General features: G+C 41.3%; 1 protein-coding gene across 3 annotated transcripts; it reads left to right on the top strand.

Annotated features, from left to right (window-relative positions):
• The first annotated feature begins 1,145 nt into the window (after positions 1 to 1,145).
• Positions 1,146 to 12,515, top strand: zdhhc18a (zinc finger DHHC-type palmitoyltransferase 18a). Of its 3 annotated transcripts, none has more exons than XR_007195466.1 (10): positions 1,146 to 2,572; positions 2,867 to 3,027; positions 3,301 to 3,450; positions 4,129 to 4,266; positions 5,330 to 5,381; positions 6,338 to 6,440; positions 7,010 to 7,122; positions 8,747 to 8,849; positions 9,471 to 9,570; positions 10,461 to 10,586. XR_007195466.1 is itself a non-coding variant. In XM_048260873.1 (9 exons), exons 1-9 carry the CDS (start codon positions 2,331 to 2,333, stop codon positions 10,815 to 10,817), a joined length of 1,419 nt encoding a protein of 472 aa, XP_048116830.1. In that variant the 5' UTR covers positions 1,146 to 2,330; the 3' UTR covers positions 10,818 to 12,515. The 3 variants fall into 3 exon arrangements, 1 of the variants encoding a protein (XP_048116830.1); XR_007195467.1 differs by having other exon boundaries at positions 9,471 to 9,563; positions 10,461 to 10,548; XM_048260873.1 differs by lacking the exon at positions 9,471 to 9,570 and having other exon boundaries at positions 10,461 to 12,515.
• The last annotated feature ends 9,398 nt before the right edge of the window (positions 12,516 to 21,913 follow it).

Below are 21,913 nucleotides of genomic sequence, written 5' to 3'. Positions count from 1 at the left end.
GACAACCGATTATCCCGCCCCTCGGACTGAGCACTGCGAACGGTGAGTGCCCAGACCCTACATTTTAATGTGGATCTGGCTCGTCAGGCTACCTCACCACACTACCACAGAAGTATTTTGAGCATTGTTAGTGGTCTAAAGAGTTCTAGAGAAGTAACACCTTGCCCTGTTAGCATCATTGTAAGCCCATTTAGTGATCTATAGGTCTTGCTTAAAACGCCACCAATTAACGTAATTTTGCTCTCAATCAAAAGTTTGAAGTTGTTAACTACCGTAAATAGACCCTAAGTTGTTTTTTTACTCCGAAGTTATACTTTAAAGGGATATGTCACCATTTGGGCAATATGCTCATTTTCCACCTCCCCTCGAGTTAAACACTTGAGTTTTACCTTTTAGGGACAAGTTTTAAATAGGAAAATTACCGGAAATTTTAAGTGTGATGCTAGCGGGCGAGATGCTAATGGTCTAATCCGATTCAATCATCTATGCTAGGCTGGAGCTAAAAGTGGTATCACCAGAACCAGAGAACGACTGGATGAACTGGAGAAAGGTAAAACTTGATTGTTTAACTCGAGGGAGGGTGGAAAATGAGCGTATTTTCCCAAATGGTGGCGTATCCCTTTAAGTCAAAGACTGGTTGCAGTTCAATATCTGGCCACACTTTAACATTGTTTTAGGGGGTCACTTCTGAGCTTCTGTCAGTGCAGTTCCATAGTCAAGAATGTAATGCAGTGTCACAGGGGCATGTTTTGCCCTGAATTGTCCAATTTTCTTCATTGCTTAATCAAATCAATTTGTTTTTCATTGCTTTACTTATGCGTATTAATATTGTATGAATATGTATTTTATTATTCCTTTATATGTGTTCAACTTAAAATGAATGGGAACACATTCTGTTGCACAATTTGATATCAACAATATGGTTTCCATTTAAATGTGTCCCCATTCCTGAAAAACAAAAAAAAGATTGTTCTGAAGAATGTGCCAATTAGTCCCATAGGGGCATATGTGATAAAGGCCTATGTGATGTAGGGAAATGGGAAAACAGCCAAAACTAATTAATTTCTATAAAAACATATAGCCAACACCAATGATGTGACAAATCTCTGGCACATGGCCTATTAGTGGTAGAACCAGATGGGTCGCTGTTTCAATCACATGTTGCGGTCTATGTCTGCGGTATAGTAGCCTACATGTACCTCCACCAGTGTTGTGTTTGTACATGTTATTACTAGCCAGTCGGTCGGTTGGACTGTCGGAGCTGCCAAAAGACATGACTTCACCTCAAGCAGCTAAATACCTGACTAGCTACAATTTCAGGTCATTGTATTTAATCTACGAGAAGGACACACGTGCAGCGGTCTGATTGATAACGCGAGAGAATACGAAAGAAACAGCTGAAAGATGAAAGCCTCCAAGAGCTAACGTTGTATTAAGGTGGTTGTTAGCTGCTACTCGGGTAACGTTACGCATGTTATTATCCAGAAGCCATAAGTACTAGCGCCTCTATTTTCTCGCTAGCCTTGCTGTAAAACCAACGGTGAATGTCTCAGGCATAACGAATTGAACACCTAATTTCACCCGACCTTAAGCTGAAGAAAATCAGTACGCTAACGTTAGTTAAATCATGTTTGTTTTGCGGTTGGGATGGAGTCTGAACCTTGATTGTTTGTGTATTGATAGCAGTCAAGCTCTCTTCGTTAACGTTATTACCCATTTTGCTGTGAATATAATGCATGGATAGAAGTGACAGTTTTGCATTCGATGTTTTTTTCCAGTTTACTGACTGGCTAGTCTAACGTTACAGACTTTGCAATATTGGTTGGTCATCTATCATCTTTAGTGAGCTTGAAATCAGTCGGCTTGCTGGCTACATGTAACTTAGCGGTATATGTGAGGCAAGGTTAGCCTCAACGCTGTCTAAATGATCCTGCAATGTCCCCAGTTAGTTAGCAAAACAGCTAGCAGTAGATCTAGCTAGTAGCTTTCGGCTATATTAGCTTGGAAAAGTAACGTTAGCTGAAGGTATGTAAGGTTAGCAACCGGTAGTTGTAGTTCGTCATTACGGTATATTTTCCCCTCTCTCATGATCAAGTAGGTCAATAGCCTACAGGCTAATTGTCGTCAAACTTATTAGAGGGATATAGTTACATTGTTTATTTATATTTGAAGGATAATGTTAGCTATATAGCATCTTGTTTGTTAACGTCAACATAAGCTAACGGTGGCTAGTTTGGTTCATAGCAAGTTCATACATGTCAGTGTACCTATTTGCCACATTGTGTTACTAAGAAACCAAGTCAGGCACGGAGTTGAACTTTTCTCAAACCATGAAAAACTGTGAGTACCAACAAATTGACCCACGAACACTGACTACACCTACGGCAACACCTACGTCAACACTACCGCTTGCTAGTAAAAATGTCCAGCGACAGCGGAGAAGGTGGGAAGTGTTCCCCGGGAGGAATCGCTTCTTTTGTGACGGACGGATTATTGTTGCCCGGCAAAATGGTGTACTGCCATTGACTCTTGGCCTTATCTTCATCACCAGTGGCCTATTTTTTATATTTGAGTAAGTAACGTCTTCTTCAACTGTTTGCTACATTATAGCGTTATGACAATCATGTTTTGCTACTATTTGCCAGTGTGGCTTTTGAAGACACAATGTATCTATCGGGAGTGAATGAGTGTGTTTGAGCATATCTCTTTGCTACTATCTATGTGGTTACCGTTTACGTGTGTTTGCTGGCTTTGCATCATGTATACTTAGCAATGCTTAGATCCCTTTTTCTGTATGATTTTCACTGTCTTGGCACAACTAGGAAAGCTGGTAATGTTAACCTTATTGTCTGTTCCCTGTTCTCAGCTGCCCCTTTCTGGTGGCCCACCTGACTGTATGCATCCCAGTAATAGCTGGGGTGTTGTTTGTGTTCGTGGTCTTCTCTCTCTTGCACACCAGCTTTACAGACCCTGGCATATTGCCGAGGGCCTTGCCAGATGAGGCTGCCGACATTGAGAGGCAGATAGGTAAGAGCCTTAACTTGGTGGTAATAGTGGTGGCAGGGGGTCAGGGACTGGTGCACCATCTGTGGCCCTAAAGTTTGACAGCTGGACTCTGTATGGGCCAATATGTTCAGGTCTTGACCAGCTCATTGTCATCATGTTGTGCTCAATACAGTATTTTTGTGGAAATGCTGTGGTAGATATTGCACATCTTTTGGCAAAGTGGTAGTTAAGGTTCTTGGATGGACTGGTTCTCATTGTATGTCTCCTGTGTGTGTGTGTTCCTCCCTAATGAAGACAACTCAGGCTCCTCCACCTACCGCCCCCCTCCCCGCACAAAGGAGATCCTTATCAATGACCAGGTGGTTAAGCTTAAATACTGCTTTACCTGCAAAATGTTCCGGCCTCCGCGCACATCACACTGCAGCCTGTGCGACAACTGCGTGGGTAAGAGCACAGTCCCTCACTCGCCATGGCAACAGCAATGCTAATCTCTCCTAATCTGTGTCTAGCACAACTCCAATTCATAGAGATTGAGAGAATGACACTATTACAGTAGACTCTTGGTAACAGATACGTGCTTAACTGTGCTAATCCTTCAGCCTTCATTCTGTGGAAAACATTTTTTTACTACTATGCTAATAAAAAATCTTATTTTCCTAGTGAAATGTGAGCATATGGTCTGATAGTCATTTGTTCTTAAAAAGAGATTTACTTATAGCAGGAAAAAGCAGATATGTCCTAGGGCAGTACAAGTATAGACATACAGTTTGTATGCAAGTGTCATCCTTTAGTTTAGACATTGAAGGAGCATGAAAAATACTAATTTATCAAAGCATCATTTTTAAAATAATACTTTTTGCACTTCTTGAGTTTACATTTGAAACTTAGGATGGTTACAGGGCACAAAACATATGTCAAAGTCATATAAAAATGTCTGACACTGTATGCAGACCTTATTCATTAGTCGGTATGTAATTTGTACCAGACAAAGAAAGTGGTCGGACCAGAACCACAATAAACCTCAGCTTTGTATAGCTTCCTTGGGGACTAAGCTTGAGTACCATCCTCCAGAGGCTTTGCTTTGTTACATGTCTTGCCTGTGGTTTTGTATGACGTTAACAGAGAGGTTTGACCATCACTGCCCCTGGGTTGGGAACTGTGTGGGTAAGCGGAACTACCGCTTTTTCTACACCTTCATAGTGTCGCTGTCTTTCCTGACCTCCTTCATATTTGGCTGCGTGATCACCCATCTCACATTGCGTAAGTATGCTCTGAGTCACTGCATCACACCTTTGTTTTGACTCTTGCTGTGCTGATAGACACACCACACACACACACACACACACACACACATACGCGCATATACATGTATGCAGTCACGCTCAGAGCTGTGCATGCAGGTAAAGCACATTTAGTGTAGTGCTGTTACTGTTTTGAGCACCTGCACAGCTTAGCACAGTAGGTGACTGTAATCCATAAAAGCCTGTTTTCAATGTCGAAAAACACTAATGCAGTTCATGTTGTATTTTTCAAATGTGTTTTCTGTCCTGCTGCGCATACATCTACAGTGAATTTACACAGTGATTCCTGACAACCGCAAAAAAATTTTTTTTGGCTTTTTTTATGCGACAGGATAGTGGAGAATGACAGGAAGTGAGTGGGAGAGAAAGTCAGGGTGGGATCCGGAAAGGACCACGGGGCAGGAATTGAACCAGTTGCGCCACGGCTAGGGCCAACAACCGCAAATTAAATATTCCGGTGACCTCTCTGAGGGACCACTGTTTCCAGAGCTTGTTGTCTGACCTAAATGTCCTGTCACCTCAGGTGCTGATAGGTAACAGCCTGTTGTTGCTGTACCTGGTATTAGGTATGCTAGGGTGAGCGAGACCGCACATGTTTCCAGTCAGCATGGAACAGTACTTCATTGTGTTCAGGAGTGTTTCTTTTTCCATTTGGTATGTGTATATAGTTTCAGGGAGTGTAAGGAAATGTGTAATTTGGTTTTGTACAAGTGTAATGCAAGAATAAATATTTTCAATCTTAGGACCTGGGTCAATATTTGTCTGGCCTCCTGCCAGTAGGCATTGTTTCCAGTGTAGAGATTAGGTTGATTTTGAAACCATTGCACCAATGAGCATTGACTACATTGAGGGATTACTATACTTCCTACTTCAACACTAACATTGCAAGCAACACATTTACGCTTTTACAATCATGTAACATTTTTGGTGGATGTCATAGATGTAATCCATGTTTTGTGCATTATAACTGATGTGGCACTTAAATTGAATCATTGACGGGTGGCTTTTCCTTTTCCTTCTAGGAGCCCAGGGAGGCAACGGCATCCTCAACGCAGTTCAGCAGAGTCCTGCCAGATATCCTTCATGTTTGGTCCCTTTTCTCTCTCTCTCTCTCTCTCTCTCTCTCTCTCTCTCTCTCTCTCTCTCTCTCTCTCTCTCTCTCTCACACAGACACACACATCTCTCTCCCGCCAGCAACAGAGTGCAGCTCATTCAGCTGTCTACGTCTCTCCTCTGCGTCTCCTTCTCCACTCCATCTTAATTCCACTCCCCTCTAATTGGATCAGGCAACTGGCTAAGAGCTAGCAGTCATGACGCTGCCCATGTTGACTGCTGACAGGAGGCAGATTGTTGTCTGTGACCTGCAGGTGTTCCTCTGTCGTAATGTTGTTGTAATGACCCCCACCCCCTACCACACCACCCAGACGTCAGTGCAATGTGGTTTTGACTGTTTGCCTGTGTTAAGGTTAAATGCATTGCTGGGCTTACTTACAGGTTTCTTGACCCTTTTCTGGTCTTTTAGGTGGTTAAAGGAGCCATGCCATACACGTTTCAGTTATTTTATTAACTGGTACCTCTAAAGTCTATACGGTTTTCGATTGTTAAAATTGCCTTGGATTGTTTTTCCTCATGATTCATGCTCTGAAAAAAACACTAGAATAATTTTGCAGCTGAGAGCAATGTGATGTAGAAACTGTGCTTTTCTAAATTTCCCTTCAATTCTATGTCCTTTTCCTTTTTATGGCCATTATAGGCATGGAAATGAACAGTCAAATCTGAAAATCCCGGCACGTCCCCTAGTCACATCGACATCTTATGTGAAAGCCCAGAAAAAATGGTTTCTTGCGCCATGACACAAAATGCAATTTATTTTCTCCTTCAGAGCATTTTTGCCTGTTTTTTTATGCTCTCATGATGGCAAAGTTTAAATAATGTTAGTTTAATATGAATCTTTTCATATGAACATACTTAGCTATTAATTTAGGCATAGATGCTAATGATTTCTTCATTTGAACCTTAACTTTTTGCACTATTGTGGAGCTGGTGGTGTGCTTCTTCTCCATATGGTCTGTTTTGGGCCTGTCAGGCTTCCATACTTACTTGGTAGCCTCAAACCTAACCACCAATGAAGATGTGAGTATTGTTTAAATAACGGCCCTTTCCGAAACTAGTTACTATACCCTTTCCCTAGCCACCAGCACTCTGTTTGCGTTTTCACGTGGAGGGTCCGCCATTTTAAGGTCCATCTGAAACCAAATATTATTAAGTGGTAGTGTGTCACACTGATGGTGACTTGTCGAAGGTGTGCGTCAACTAATGCAGCACGTCATGGAGGGCACTTCGTACAATTTTGAGTACACCTGTAAACAAATCCATGGTTACGTCAGATCCTGTTTTCCGCTAGGGAGAGGGAAGATTGTCCCTAATCTGATCTGCTGTATTTCTACCCTATGCCCTAATCATTCCCACTCGAGGCCACTCCATAACTGTGGGACAAGTGGGTAGGGACTGGTTTTGGAAAGGGCCTCTTACTACCTTCAGTGGTGAAACAGACTGAATAAGTTGTCTTGTATACCATGATAACCTGTATAGCAGCTCACAAAAATCACAAAAAATCAGAATGTTTTGTTTAAGTGCCTTAAGTGAAATTTAGGCCATTTGCTTTGCTTAACTCTTTTTTTTTTTTTTTTTTTTACCTACAGATCAAAGGGTCGTGGTCGAGCAAAAGAGGTGTAGAGGACTATAAGAACCCATACAGTTACAACAACATTTTCACCAACTGCTGTGTGGTGCTTTGTGGACCTATGCCACCCAGGTAAGGACTGTGGTTAGTAGTAGTAGTAGTTTTGAAGCACTTGAACTGGATTACATTTACAGCTCATTGCTCCCACCGTTTGGTTGTGTAATTGTGTTGTTCACTGATCCCTTTTGGCAACAGAGTTCTACTCAAACTTGTCTGGGGAAAATAAATCAATATACACTTGTACTTGACAGAATGAACTAAGCCTGATCAACAATATATTTGTTTATTTATGACATGGTAGACAGCTCTTAATGACCTATATTACCTTCTGTTTTAGTCCATATTGAATGTGACCCAACTCAAGTAATGTAGTGGTGTACTGTAGTGTTGAACGGTGTACCGATACTCCAAAAGTATCGCACGAAATTAAAAATGTCACAATACCTAATTTTATTAGTATTGATACTTTTAAGAATGACCGTGTGTGCAAGGCATGCTTCTAGCACCTCATCTCCTAGCCTGTGGCTGTGCGTCTTTTCTCCTCACACAAGTATGCACAGCTGTCCTGCCATATACAGCGAGACATGGCTACTAGTTTAAGTGATGCTATGGTAACACATAATAATAATAGGCTAATATTTATATATAAGTTGAATTGCTTACTTGATCTCTCAAGTTTATGTTGCTAACCTACCTAGGCTATGTGTTTTAGGTAATTTAGGTCTACTATTGGGTTTAATGTAATTTAGAAATGGGCTACGCAACCTTGGCAAACTGGAGAGCTCCTTGCTAACTATGCCTCTATTGGTGTAGTGCTCACTAAAATCATCAATCTAAAATCACCTACACACTACCAATGTGCACTCAATTAGCCCTACACACCACATTAAAGATATGCCTAAGTATAATAGTTTGAAAATCAATATGAAGTATTCAAATTACTCATTTTTTAGCTACTAGTAATTATGCAGATTATAAAATACTATACATTATTAACAAAATATGCACTTTATATAATTCCAAGATATATGACCAAAACAAATGACATAAGCCATCATTTTTGTGTGTTTGTGTGGAGAGAGCCAAGCAGAATCTAGGATGGCCACTGGTGTGAATGATCACACTATATTCAATATTACTGATGACGTACCCCAATCAAATACCTACAAGTATCAAGTACCTCCAAATCAAATACCTTTTTTAAAAAGTATCGGAAGAAGTATCGCAATTCTTGACTTTGTATTGGTATCGAAACAATAATTTTGGTATTGTGACAACACTTATGTACTGTATCAGGTTGAGTTATGTCCCCATATGGGTCCTATGTGCTATATGTCCTCATATGGGTCCTGTGTTCTATACTGAATGTCCTCATATGGGTCCTGTGTGCTATACTGTATGTCCTCATGTGGGTCCTATGTGCTATATGTCCTCATGTGGGTTCAATGTTCTATACTGTATGTCCTCATATGGGTACTATATGTCCCCTCCATGTGGGTTCAATGGGTTATATGTTCTATACTGTATGTCCTCATATGGGTACTATGTGCTATATGTCCTCATGTGGGTCCTATGTGCTATATGTCCTCATGTGGGTCCTATGTGCGTGGGGTTGAGTTATGTCCTCATATGGGTCCTATGTGCTATGCTGTATGTCCTCATGTTTGTCCTCATGTGGGTCCTGTGTGCTTTCCAGTTTGATAGACAGAAGAGGTTTCCTGCCTCCAGAGGACATTCCACCCATCATCACCACAGAGCAGGAGCTGCCTCCCTTCCTGGCCAAGAACGACACAAACATGGTAGGAGCGCCATCTAGAGATACTAAAGATAGCGGCTGGATATCGATATACCCTAGGCCAAAAAGCAACTCGCAGGCTTTGCCTTTAGCAGTTACCTGTTCAGACTTTTGTTACACTTTCTGTTGTGATGAAGACGGCAAACTAACTTTGCAGATAATTATTTACCTTATTATTTGTTTGTGGAAAAAAGCTTGAGCCCTCTGAAATATTCCTGCCATGCTAACTGTGGATGGACCTTGGCGGAGTGTTTGTCATTTTGCATGACTGACCTGTCTGACCTCTCTCCCCACAAGATCACAAAGGACAGTTTATGTCGCCACCAAAATAAAAAAAATAAAGGAGCAGACTAATCAAGAGTTCCCAACATTTGTGAATAAATATGGCAAAGAAACACATAGCTGTCTGGCTGTGTTCACAGGTTTAAGCTGTATGATCTAGTAACCTCAGATTGTATACAGTTTTCTATATAATATGACTTGTGTGTAACAGGGTGTGATGTACCTAATCCATGTAAAAGCACAACAGTATCAGTGAGTGGATTCCCTTTCTGAGCTCTCTTTTTAAGTGTGTTCTGCACTCATGGCTAGTGTTGTGTTGTGCTGTATAATCCTGCCCCCACAGGAGGAGACCTGCCAGGACTTTGCTGTGTCCTGCACCGGCTGATGGGAAGCATGCCCCCTCCGCTGGGCAAGGGGGAGGGGGGCAGCGGGGATGGTAAGGGGTGAGTGAGGAGATAACAGGGCATCGCGATGCCCGCCCAAATGCCCGCCCAAATGCCCGCCTGCCCACTCTCCTGGCTCTGCATGCCGGTCTGGTGCTCCATTCCTTCCTCACTGCGTGCTCTGCTGCTCTTTCTCTCTCACGCGCTGTCTGTCCGTCTTCCTTGATCACTCTGCCACTCGTCATGATTAATGTCTCATGTTTCCTCAGCACAGAAGCTTGCTAAAATTCCAAACTCTTAGTGGGCTGTAGGCCATCTCTACCGAAACAGACGGGGTCCTTGAACCATTTTACTTAAAACCCTGCAGATTCAGTATGCTCAGTATGCTATTACGATGTAGAAGAGGTAGTTTATATGAACGTTGAAATTCCTATGTTTAAATACGTTCATACATTGACTTTTAAAAAAAGTGGAATTAGAATTTGACATTTATTGACATAATTATATTATTCCTTTTAGATTCTATAAATAAGTAATAAGTCATCATAGCCATCCTGTATTTTTTCCCCCTGTATTTTGTGACCTTGGAAAAAACTAATCTTATATTCCTACATGTTCTCCACAACTAGAGTTGTGGTTATCCATGGTGGTGTCTATTTCTTGTTCATGTGTAGTTTTTTTTTTTTTAAATTAAAATCTTAAGCTCATTCCTCTCATCCCGTCCAGCTGGCTTTGTGAGTGCACCGCCTCACCCAGACTCACCTCTGCCCAATCTGCACTGTCTTCACTCAGCTAACCAACTTTCTCATCTCACCTAGCCACTCACCAACTACTCACTCACTCCCTCAATGCGTGTTTACTCACTCACTCCCTCTTTCCCTTTGTGTGTTTTTCTCTTTCCTTTTCCTCTCTCAACCCCCCCCCCCCCCCTCAACATCTCTGCTGCACAGTGCACGCAAGGCACCAAGGAGCTGCTCGAGATGGTGGCTCACTCCCCCATGTTTCAGAGCCAGTGCTCACCCGGCACACCCAAAACGGTCCCGCTGAGCCCCAGCCAGCAGGACACGCGTCCGCTCACCATCATCTCCAGTCCACAGGGCACCCGGGCCCCTTCGCCACCCACCACCGGCTGTTCTGGCCGCCAGGCCCCGGAGACGCACCCCTGCCCTTCCTCGCGAGGCTTCCGCCGGCCTACCCTGCGCGCCCCCAACCCTGGCTTCCTGCTGGGTAGCCCGTCGTACCTGCACCCGCACAGCGCCCTAATCTTCAGCGACTCCCCGGAGCTTGGCTTCCTGCCTCTGCCATAGAATCTCCATGCACCAGACAGACGCATGCTGTACCCTACTAACACTGAACATTGCGTATGTAGGTGCAACCCTCGATTGCTTGGTCACCAACCCTGCCTTTGGCGACTGTGGGCATGGAATACCTCATGTCCAACCCTGGACACGAGGACCACAGGGGTTTTTCTTCCCCAAAGCGGCAGACTCTTAACATGTGGGTACTACACCGAACTGAACATTTTGTTACTCCTTTAAACCCCTGAGCTCTGAAGTATGGTATGTCCAAGCATGCTGTCCGCCACAGATAGGCGTGCTGTTCAGAAAGCCATTGTAGATGAACTGTTGCATTGGCACATTGTCCTGGATGCCAGCTCACAGGGCATTGACCCCATAGGACCGCTGATAGCATCAAGCCATGGTTATCGGCATGATTACTGTCTTTAGTTGTTGTTGTTATTGTTTTTTTTTATTATTATTATTATTATTATTATTATTATTAGTAGTAGTAGTAGTAGTATTATTTTAAAACTCAGGATTCTTGTGAGACGCCATATATCCTTAATCCCCATCCCTAGAATTCTTAGTAAGGAAAGTGATGGGAAGCGAGTGTGTTTCCACAAGCCTCAACTCCACACCAAACTAAAGCACAAAACCGCAAACAAAACTAAACATGTTTCATGCACTTTTCCCAGCCTAATACATCTCACCCACCGAGACCTCCTAAAGTCCCAGAGCCTCAAAGTAAGGCTGGGCTCCCTGAAGCAGCCTTTACACCATCGCAGGTCAGCCTATGCCTCTGCCTCAAGCATCCCACTAAAATGATTTTCACTGTGGAGAGTATACTTGATGGGATGGGCCTGATGGGATAGTGCACCAAAGGGATGTGGGGATCCTGTGGCAGAAAAAGAGATATGAAAGTCCAACGGCAGGGGATTGACCGTTTGTGTCTCTTTTGCTGCCCTGCGGCTCTTTCTCCATCTACCCACCCTTACTCTATTGTTAGATCTCTCTGTCTGAGTTGCTCCGAGTTGGTGAGGTCAGGACAGGGGCACTTGAGCAAATCATTTCACTCCTTGTTTGTGGACCTCTGTTCTCTGTGGGTCTATAAATGTCAGGTGAAAGCATACTGACTCTTTTCCTTTCATGTGTTGGGCTAATAAGAATGCTGTTGGTGTTTGTGAGTACGACAGATTTGTACTTTTCTAGGTCAGGGATATACACGTAGGTTTCCTGCTGTTTCTTTTTGTCAAACAAATAATGCCCACCACACTGTGGACAGATGTGTATTTCATTTTTAATATGCTTTTTCAGAATTATGTTACTGTCTATGTGAGTATTACCACAGGAAAATAGGATATGTTAAGCAACGATTGAACCTGTATGAAATGTAGAGTTGTTTGACAGTACATTTGTAATGCAGAATTGAAACTGGAACGTTGGCCTTCTGTTATTATGTTAATACTGATGAAGATGATGATTTTTGTAATGTATCTGATGACCTGATGAGTTTACTGTAACCCAGTACACAACACCACACCTCTGGCCACCACTGTCAGTTCGTTCATCTATTACCCTCTCTGCAAACAGAGGCCTGTGTCACCCAGTCCCCCACAGTCCGGTCCCACTCTGGGTCAAAATTACTTTTTGGACGAGGAAGACTTGCCACTGCCAACATGTATTTGCTGCCTAGTTTTTATGGGTCAGTAAATAGATTTAAACCAGTATGACTGAGGAGTCTTTCTGTCTGCTATATGCTCATGCAAAATGCTGCTGATGTGACATAGGTGTGCGTGAAACTGCTATTCTGTCCTCTGTTTACTTTAAAAAAAGTAATGATCTCAATTTTAGGCCTTAAATGACGTCCTGATATTGCTTAGTAGGTCTTCAATTACATTTAGATCTTAAATATGGACGTTCATTTACTTGAAGCGCTTCATTTTATTTATTTATCTTTTTTTTTTTTTTTTTTTTTTTTAGAAATGTCTTGGCGCCTTTCATAGTTGGTTCCATCTGTTGCAGTTCTTTCTTAAGGATCAAGGTATTCTTATGCTGCAGAAAAACCAACTACTAAGTTAAATGTAATTCTGGGACTCAGATTTTCCTTACTTTTTCGTGCTTCATGTACAAGCGGGGAAAATAAGTATTGAACACGTCAACATTTTTTTCAGTAAGTGTACTTCCAATGAGGCTGTTTGCATGACCTTTTTGCATTAAGCTGTGTTAGTATATATTGATCGGCTATAAAAAGGTTTTTCAGTACCAAGGTGTCACACAAGAAACATTTTATGAAGGCTAAAAGCAAAGAGCTCTCCCAAGACCTTTCAAAACATTTTAATGGAACTGGTGCATTTCAAAACCTCAAAATCATCTGGTAAGCAATATTGGAGCCGTTATCTGCAGCGGGAAGGAATATCACTGCACTGACTTCCACTTCCAATTGAACAGTTTTGGAAGTTAACTAAAGATCAGGATTCACAAGAGGGACCCCTGGAATCTTCAATATTAAAATACTATTTATTTAAAAGAATGGGCCAAAATCACACCTGAATACTGCGACTGATTAGTTTTGTCAAACAGGAAATGCCTGGAAGCTGTCATTAGAAATGAAGGCTTATCCACAAAGTATTTAAGAAATTTCAGTAGGTGTGTTCAATATTTTTTTCCTGTGTCATTCCACTTTATTACACATAACTTTACTTATGGACTTTAATGTTTGGATTTTTTTTTTATATGGGTGGATAATCTGAGTTAATACTAATGTCTGATGAAAATATAATGCAAATAACCTCATTGGAAGTATACTTACTGAAACAAATTTTGACGTGTTCAATACTTATTTCCCCTGCTGTAGGTCTTAATAAGAGGGTCTACTAATTTGATGGTATTGAGCTTTGAATATGTTAGCTGTAAAAATGTAGCTGTTCTCCATCCACTATAATGCTAGGAGCTGACCATCCTTTGGCAAATTACCAAAATGTATTACAGAGGGAGGAAATTAAGAACCATTGCTACTTGTGATGTCTGTAGCTGATGTGTGAGAAGTGGCTACACAAGTCGTGCCATATTTTATTAGGGCTATCACATTCTCTTTCGTGAATGTTCTAGAAATGAAATCTGAGACCACCACAAACAGACAAGCCTTGCTGTGAGATTTATTTTAACTGACCTTTGCCTCTGCCAAGTAATCTCACACCCTTTTGCCATTCATCATCATGGACTCTCATTTTTGATTCAGTACCTATTTATGGCACCAGGAGGCGCACTCTGCTTCCCAATCACCAGCTTGCACTGCCTTGGTGCCTGGAAATTTTCTAGGACACAAGTGAAGAGAATGCAGTTCAAGATGGGCCACCCTGACTTATCCACTTATATTCACCATACCATTGCACAATACACATGAGGGAGAGATTAAAAACTAATATTGATATATACAGTAAGCAACAGTGGCTTGTTTGATAACTGTACTGCTGTCAAACCCATGAAGCAAGCATGTGGAAGGACAATCCATTCCATATCCATTCCAACTGTGGTCATAGAGAATCACTGTACAGTTTGAGACATACAATGTTAATTTGAGTCCCCCTTCTTATAATGTGGACCTGAGAAGGAAATGTGAAGGTGATGTAGTTGAGTCCATGTGGCCCTATAAAGTATGTTTATTCAAAGGTACTGAGGAGTGGTTTCATGTAGAAGGGGTTGTATATGCCACTTCTCCTCTGTGTAGAGAACAGCCAGATGCCTTTCACATGGCACCCGTACTGTGGTTGAGCCATTCACTGTTTCCCAGAACTTCTGAGTTTAATTTCACCAAAACCCCTGCCGCTCCAAAGCTATTGTGTTAGCGAGCGTATGACAGCATTTTTAAATAGGTAATGTCAGGGTTGCCCATGGTTTCCCTTCACGCACTACTGTAAATTACCCTTGTCTGTGGCACTGACAGTTAGCAGATGGAAATCGTGAGCAAGTGTCTGGGTGGCTTGTGTGCGTGGCTTTGCAAGAGGAACAAGCTGTAAAGGACGGGGGGAGACTGTGTGTGTCTCTGCTGGGCTTACTAGGTTACCTGTATCTTGACCCTTGCATGAAATGTGAGAGGAGCACTAGGGCCTTGGTGACCTTCATTATTTAGTGTCATAAATAAGGGTTTCTTTTGGTCGTTAGGACCTCTGATCTGCGTTTGGATGCTTGGTGCTCTGACCTGTGACTCATTTAACATGACCTCCTTTTGGTTGGAGATGGCTCTGTCTCTGGTTAAATCTGTGTTGTATGGATGAACACTTTATGGCAACATTATGTTGGTGTTGTGAGATTTATGCGGGGGTTAAGTTAAAAATAGACTCCTTGTACATTTTTGTTTCATTCAGTTCGTTTCACATTATTCGGTTTGAAAGAAGTGGTATTGGTGCTTCCCTAGTTGTATATAGAGCAACTACTGTAGGAACATACATTTGATGGCTGCTCCCACAGTTAGGAAAGTTATCTGATTTATTGTGAGTTTAGGTCATGATAACAGTGTTGCTGTCACCAGTTGGTAACTGTAATTAACGTCCCTCGACTGAGTTTGAACCTGGCTTGTGATTTAGTGCACGACAGAGTGGAAGAACAAAGGAAAGTTGGGTTTTGCAATCAGCTCTTATCTCTCACAGCCTGTCTGAGCCTCAAGGAAACCCTTCTTCTCCAACCCCAGTGATAACCTCCATTTCTTACCTCTAAACGAATGCTTTGCAGTCCTTTGCAAGGAGGGAGGAAGAAAGAAATGAACAAAGAAAGAAAGGACAAGGTAGTGAGCTGATAAGTTTAATGAAGTGAGAGGAGACCTACAAAGGGTTCTGCTGTTGGTGCTTGTTAAAGGGTAACTATGCAGTTTGTTTATCCTTAATTTACCTTAACTTCACAGCTTCGGAGTCATTGGAATGGTTATGAGAGTTTTTCTGGGGCGAATGGTGGCGTCTCACTTCCCCCTAGTGTATGTGAGCAGAAAAAAACACCCTTGCAACTTTGGGCCGACGGGCCACCGGACTCAAAGACAGAATGTCTCGCAGCCTCGCGATGTAACAAATTGCTTTACCGCACTATACACATACACGCCAGGCACTGGCTATGGACATTCAACATGGCAGAGCCAACGAAAAGCAGCAGAAAGTGAGTAAAACGTTGTTGGAGGAACAGGGAAAGAGGAAACGCAAACTGACCGATTGTGAGTAAAATATATACTGTAAAGCTGTAGGGGGAGCTCTGCAGAGAAACCTGCTAGCAAAAAGCGAGACAACAGCGAAGAAATTGCCAAAACTGCATAGATTCCTTTTAGGTGAGAAAGATGTTTTTGGGAACCTTATGTTGTTTCACACTCACTAAACCCTTATACAAGCTATTTCAGGCTGTATGAGTCTTGTCATACAACATTCGGATGAGTCAATGAAATTAAAGGTGCTCTAAGCGATGCTGGGTAACGTCACTTCTATTGACATTCAAAAACAGAGAGCCAGCTCGCTACTTCCTCCCCCTCCCTCCCGTGCAATTGAAACTCTCTTAAACGAGCATCTTGTCTGTGATTTGCTGGAACAGTTTGTTATGTTTTTATGGGCTAGGTTTTCCCAGGTTGTTTTTGTTGTCGTTTTTGGAGCCTGGGCTGTCCACAGAGATTGCATTTTTTTACAGTGTATTTAGAACATAGGCAGCTAGTGGATGGTGAGGTGATGTTTGCTGTAAGTGACAAAAAATGTGTTAGCCTAAAAAACGCGTGGCATCGCTTAGAGCACCTTTAAGGTTGGTTCTACTTTCTTTTCTGCCCTATCCAGAATATCTTATCTGCTTCCCATAGGGCATGTGTTGGCTTCTTATATACTTGTTCCCGAATGGTTTAACCGTGATAAGGGTTGGGGTTATTATGAAATTTTACATAAACCCTCTGTAAACATTTGTCCACTCATGTAATTCACTCCAAATGCATTCTAAGGCCTTGTCTCACCTATATGTTGATACCAGACACCTTTCAATGGAAGCTGTAATACTTGTGACAGCATAGTTTCATCAGACCAATGTACAGTCCTCCTGGATTGTACACAGGGATGTAGTAGAAGCTAAACACAAGTAAACACAGTTTATCCACCTTCTTCAGAATTTCAGAAATAGAGTTTATCCACCTCTTATTAGTTTATCCACCTCTCAAAAGAGTTTATTCACCAATTGCAACTTATAACATTCAAAAATCACACTCTATTATCCACATTCACAATATGTACACTCATCAACACTTTAGGAACCATTTAATACCACTGGTATTATTATAAACATTGGATAATAACCTCCACCATCATCAAACATGTTCTGAATGCCTTTTTTTAAAAATCAGATACCGCATGGCGCAGTCCACCTCACCAAGATCACAGAATTCATAGTTTATCTCTCTTATTTTACCACTACATCCCTGATTGTACACGATAAGAACAAAGTTCCCTCCTCAGTACATGCAAGAGAATGAGAAACAGTACAGGGAGAACAAGTATTCATTAGTGGTTAAGAGAAGAAATGAGAAAGGGTGCAATGAAAGCAAGAATTCATTAGTGGTAAAGATTTCATTTGAATAAAAATGTGTTTGCCGAAGAGGTGATGGAGATGATGGTTGAAACCACGTTCATTTGTCACGCAACTGCAGTGGCAGCATCAGCCAGGTGATCATTATGGACGATCGTGTAGACTGTGGCCTAACCACTTTTTCTCTGATTGTGCAAGTTTATCCCTATAAAACACATGTAAGCCGGAACAAGTTGCCTGGAGCGGTAGAACAGAAATGCTGATACCAGCCATATTCTTGATTACCATTCTTGATGAAGGTGCACTGTGTTGTACCTACTGTTTTTCACTATCCACATTTCCTAACCATATGGATCACATAAACACACACGCACACACACACACACATGCAAACATGCACACATGTATTAGATTAGATTCAACTTTATTGTCATTTAGCAGAGTACAGGTGCAGAGCCAATGAAATGCAGTGAAATGTATAGTCATATTTTTACCATTAAAACCACACACCACTCTAATTTCACAGCAGTGAAAGTTGTACTGGAACATATTGTACATTTCCAATGACAATTCCTGCACTGGAATTATTATGTATATATAGGACATGGACAATTAGGCCTACAGTAACTGAAGTCCTTTATGTCCTGTAATTCTAGTGCAGCTATTGTCATTGGAAACTGCAACTGAACTACAACTGAACTGAACTACAACTGTCATTGGACAACTACTGTAATTGAAGTCCTTTCATGTGAGCCATTTCAGCAGCCTTCATCTCTGAATCCATTTACTGACCAATATGCAACGTCTATTTTACCTGACACACAATATAATCAGTTGATAATTCCTTTCTACAATTTACTGATAAAGTAAAATGACATAGCCATGTTGAGATCCCAGTCTTGATGAGCATCTTGAAGAGTTTAAAAGGGTGATTTATGTAATATGAAGGAGCCTAGGGCTTCGAAATCTGAGATTAACAGGCTCCTTGTAAATATTTTATGAGTTATAACGCTAGACTTCAAAAGGGCCCCTCTCACCTCAGTTTATCAAGGTTACAAGGCATACTCCTTAACTTGCTCTTCAGACACTGCACCATAGGTGTTTGATTTATGAGCTATAGGTCTACTAAAGGATGAAGCTCATGTTGCCATGGCTATGCACCTGGGCCCAATCCCAGCTGTGCTGAGAGGGATACCTTTATGTAGAAAGCTAAAGGGTCAAGACTCACAATGCAATGCAATGTGATCAGTAACCAGTTTAATTTAATCATATTGATGTATCTGTTATTAATGTGTCCTTTGCACGTCCAGTGTCCAGAGCAATTCCTTTAATAATTAGTAATACATTAAAGGATAAAAATGTTTAATTAAATCAAAGTGATTTGTTTTGGAGTTCCCAGATTTAGCCCTCTTGGAACCATCTCATCTTTGGCCAAATGTTGAAAACTGGATCAAGAGGGCATTACAGCTTATTCCACATCCACAGGTCATGTCTAAAATGTGCTTGTGCTCAACAGGTAATTTAAGTTACGGTGGCTTGACCGTTCTTCAGTTGTAAGTCGTTCCGAATAAAAACATCTTTCAACTGAATATAACGTAATATAAAGGGTAAAGAATTAAGAGAAAGGGAGCCGGTTCAGAGGTAGAGGGCTAGCTTTCTTTTTCTTTTTTTTTTAACAAGCAGATGTGAGGGCGGGTGACTGGGAGCACTGGGCAGTAATGCGGCTTATATGGAGCAGAGAGCAGGCTGGGGCAGGGCAGGGCACAGCTTCAAAGGCCCGACCTAGAACCTCTGGCTCTGCTCCTGTTGCAGTCGGACTGCAGCCGATTGATTTAGCCACAGGTCATGCGATGTGCGCTGTGAGAAAGTCAAAAGATTTATAGGAGCAGGGCAAGTTTTTTTTCCCCCTGTCTCTCTGTTGTTTGTGGAATAGAGGAGAGGGCAACATGTGGTTCTGAACTTCAAGTCTGTCTGAGCTGGAGATGCCAGAGGCCTGAGCCTCCACGTCCAGACATTAGAATGATGAGGCTCCATCTGACTTTGGTCTGATTTGAAGATATCTGAGCGCTCAAGTGTTGAGCGTTAGGTTTCTTGGTGTTTTATGCCCCCAACGTTGTCTTCAAGGCAGCGCTGCCTGGAAGGCACTAGGGTTAGGCATGGGTTAAGGTTAGGGTTAGGGTTGGGGTTAGGTTTAGGATTAGGTGCCGGTGGCAGCGTTGCCTGGAAGATGACGTTGGGGGCATAAAACACCATCGAGCTGATGGTTAGTGCATACTCACTCGTTTGGAATGATGCAGTTCTATGTAGCTTTCAACCATCTTTTTTGCTGTAAAACCCACATAGCATCAGTGCTGTGGAAGTGAAATTATATTTGCTCATTGTTCATTACCCCACTGTAATTCAATTCGCATAATTTCAGCCTTTGACATTAATTCTTGTTTGTCAAAAATGTTAAATAAGTTCCTGCCATTTTATTATACATACACATTAGGGGTGTGAATCTCTCATGTAAAAGACGATTCGCATCTAGATACATGGGCACGATTCGATACAAGAAAAGATACATGTTTATAAAAAACGATTCAGTACGATTCGATGTGATTCGATGCAATTCGATGCAGTTCAAGAATGGAAAGCATTCTGAAATATTTTTTATCATTTGCTCAAGGTGCACATTAATTTTATATTATTATATTATAGTATTATATAAAATTATATTATATTATTATATAAAATTAATGTGCCCCTAATATTATATCAATTATCATAGTCATGGTCAATTAGGCAACAAATGTGTGAATATGATTATCTAAACTGAGGTTTGTTTCATATACTGTATTGAAATGAAAAAAGAATAGTCTACATTTTAGTCAAACACAGCAGCCAAATACAACATAAAAATACATTTTTATAGACTTTACAGATTTTATAGAGTTATATCTGATTGTTTTCATGGAGCTGTAGCCTTGTTGAGGTAAGACAACACCGAAATAAAATAAAACAGTGCTTAAGAGACTCTTGGCCTTTTCTCATATAGCCTACCCTACAAGAATAAAATAGGCCTATAAATCAATAAACTCTCTGGGCTTATTTTGTTCCAACAGTAGACCTAATGCAGAAACCTATAATGCCACAAGTCTGAGTGAATATGAACAAAATAATTGGCTAATAATTTCTGCATCGTTTTAGCAGCAAGGGCCAAATTATTATTTAACATTAAGGAAATCCCTTCATCAAAGGTAAGGCTATACCAAAGATTGTTGATTATACGCTACGCATTCATTATCTTTGGCTATACCCTACAGACTAGGCTATCGCTGCTGCTTAGGAAGGCTATAAGTGTTTAATTTCGCGCTGGATTTAGAAAAACCAAAGCCGACCGAGTGCAAGTTGTCACATGCTTAAGTTGCAGTAGATGGGTAATGAGATCATTTGACAACTTTGGGCAATGAATGTAACCAAAAACGAACTGCATTACCCACAATTCCGTGCCACGTATAGTTTCAAAACCGGAAGTGGGATGAACGCGCTGCTTGGAACGTAAATGAGAGTCTGAGCGAGCAGAAAAGGTTGTGAACCAATTCATAACAAGTAAATCGATAACGACAGGTTCATTTCAGTTTTTTTCCGATACGGGGCCTAACGTATCGATGTAGCCGTATCTTACATGTTAAAAACGGATACAGATACGTATCGGTTAATCTTTACACCCCTAATACACATCCAGTAACACATGGGGTAATATGTCAATTTATGTTTTATTTTTTGCAATACTGTCTAAAAGTATTTTGTAGCTCTGTTTTTACACATTTAGCAAAATATTATTTGTCACTACAGTTACAGTTACAGTGCAAAATTAGTAATGTTACATTAATGTTACTGTTTCAATCACATCCTTCCTGAAATGAAGTGTTAGTATTGGTATGGTGTTACAACATTAAATGTCTCATCCACAACTGATGGGGACATTAACGGATCCTAACTTTACACAAAATGCTGTTGGCTGGTTACTATGATGTTACATATAGAATGATTATGGCCTTCCATAGATATCTCTGTGACTTGGAGGAAGAGCATACTTTTTAGTTTTTACAAACAACTTCCCTTAATGGGACTTTACAAACAACTTCCCTTAATGGGACAGCTGGAAGTAGAATACTTCCAACATTTCAGATGTCAATGTGAAAATGCCTCTAGTTCCTCTAGTCTATATCTTTTCCTCTCAGCACAGAGCTGAAATGACGTAAGCAAAACAGCGATGTTACATATTCCCAGAATACACACGCACCATTAGAAATAAATAAATAGGCTTGCATACATCTCTGGTCTAAACATCTCCAGTGCATCTAACTAGAATGTGTCAAAACAAAGCAGACGAGTGACCACAGTGCAATGTGTGGAAGTACGACGGAGTATTAGGGCCACACATGAAGAGAAAAAATATTTTTGCCATGGCGAGATTAAACTCGACATGTTGACTTTAAAGTCGACATGTCGACATTAAACTCGACATTTCGAGAATAAAGTTGAAATATCATATCTACTTTAATCTCGACGTGTCGAATTTTAAAAGTCGACATGCTGACATT

The sequence above is a fragment of the Alosa alosa genome, chromosome 13 (assembly GCF_017589495.1).
Source record: "Alosa alosa isolate M-15738 ecotype Scorff River chromosome 13, AALO_Geno_1.1, whole genome shotgun sequence".
Taxonomy (NCBI): Eukaryota; Metazoa; Chordata; class Actinopteri; order Clupeiformes; family Clupeidae; genus Alosa; species Alosa alosa.
The sequence above is the reverse complement of the archived record's forward strand: the minus strand, read 5'-3'. Positions and strand labels throughout refer to the sequence as shown.

Coding starts and splice junctions, on each gene's coding strand:
- zdhhc18a (XM_048260873.1), top strand. CDS start 2,331: ATGAAAAACTGTGAGTACCAACAAATTGACCCACGAACACTGACTACA. Junction 7,123..8,746: donor TGTGGACCTATGCCACCCAG/GTAAGGACTGTG, acceptor TGTGCTTTCCAG/TTTGATAGACAGAAGAGGTT. Junction 8,850..10,460: donor CCAAGAACGACACAAACATG/GTAGGAGCGCCA, acceptor TCTGCTGCACAG/TGCACGCAAGGCACCAAGGA.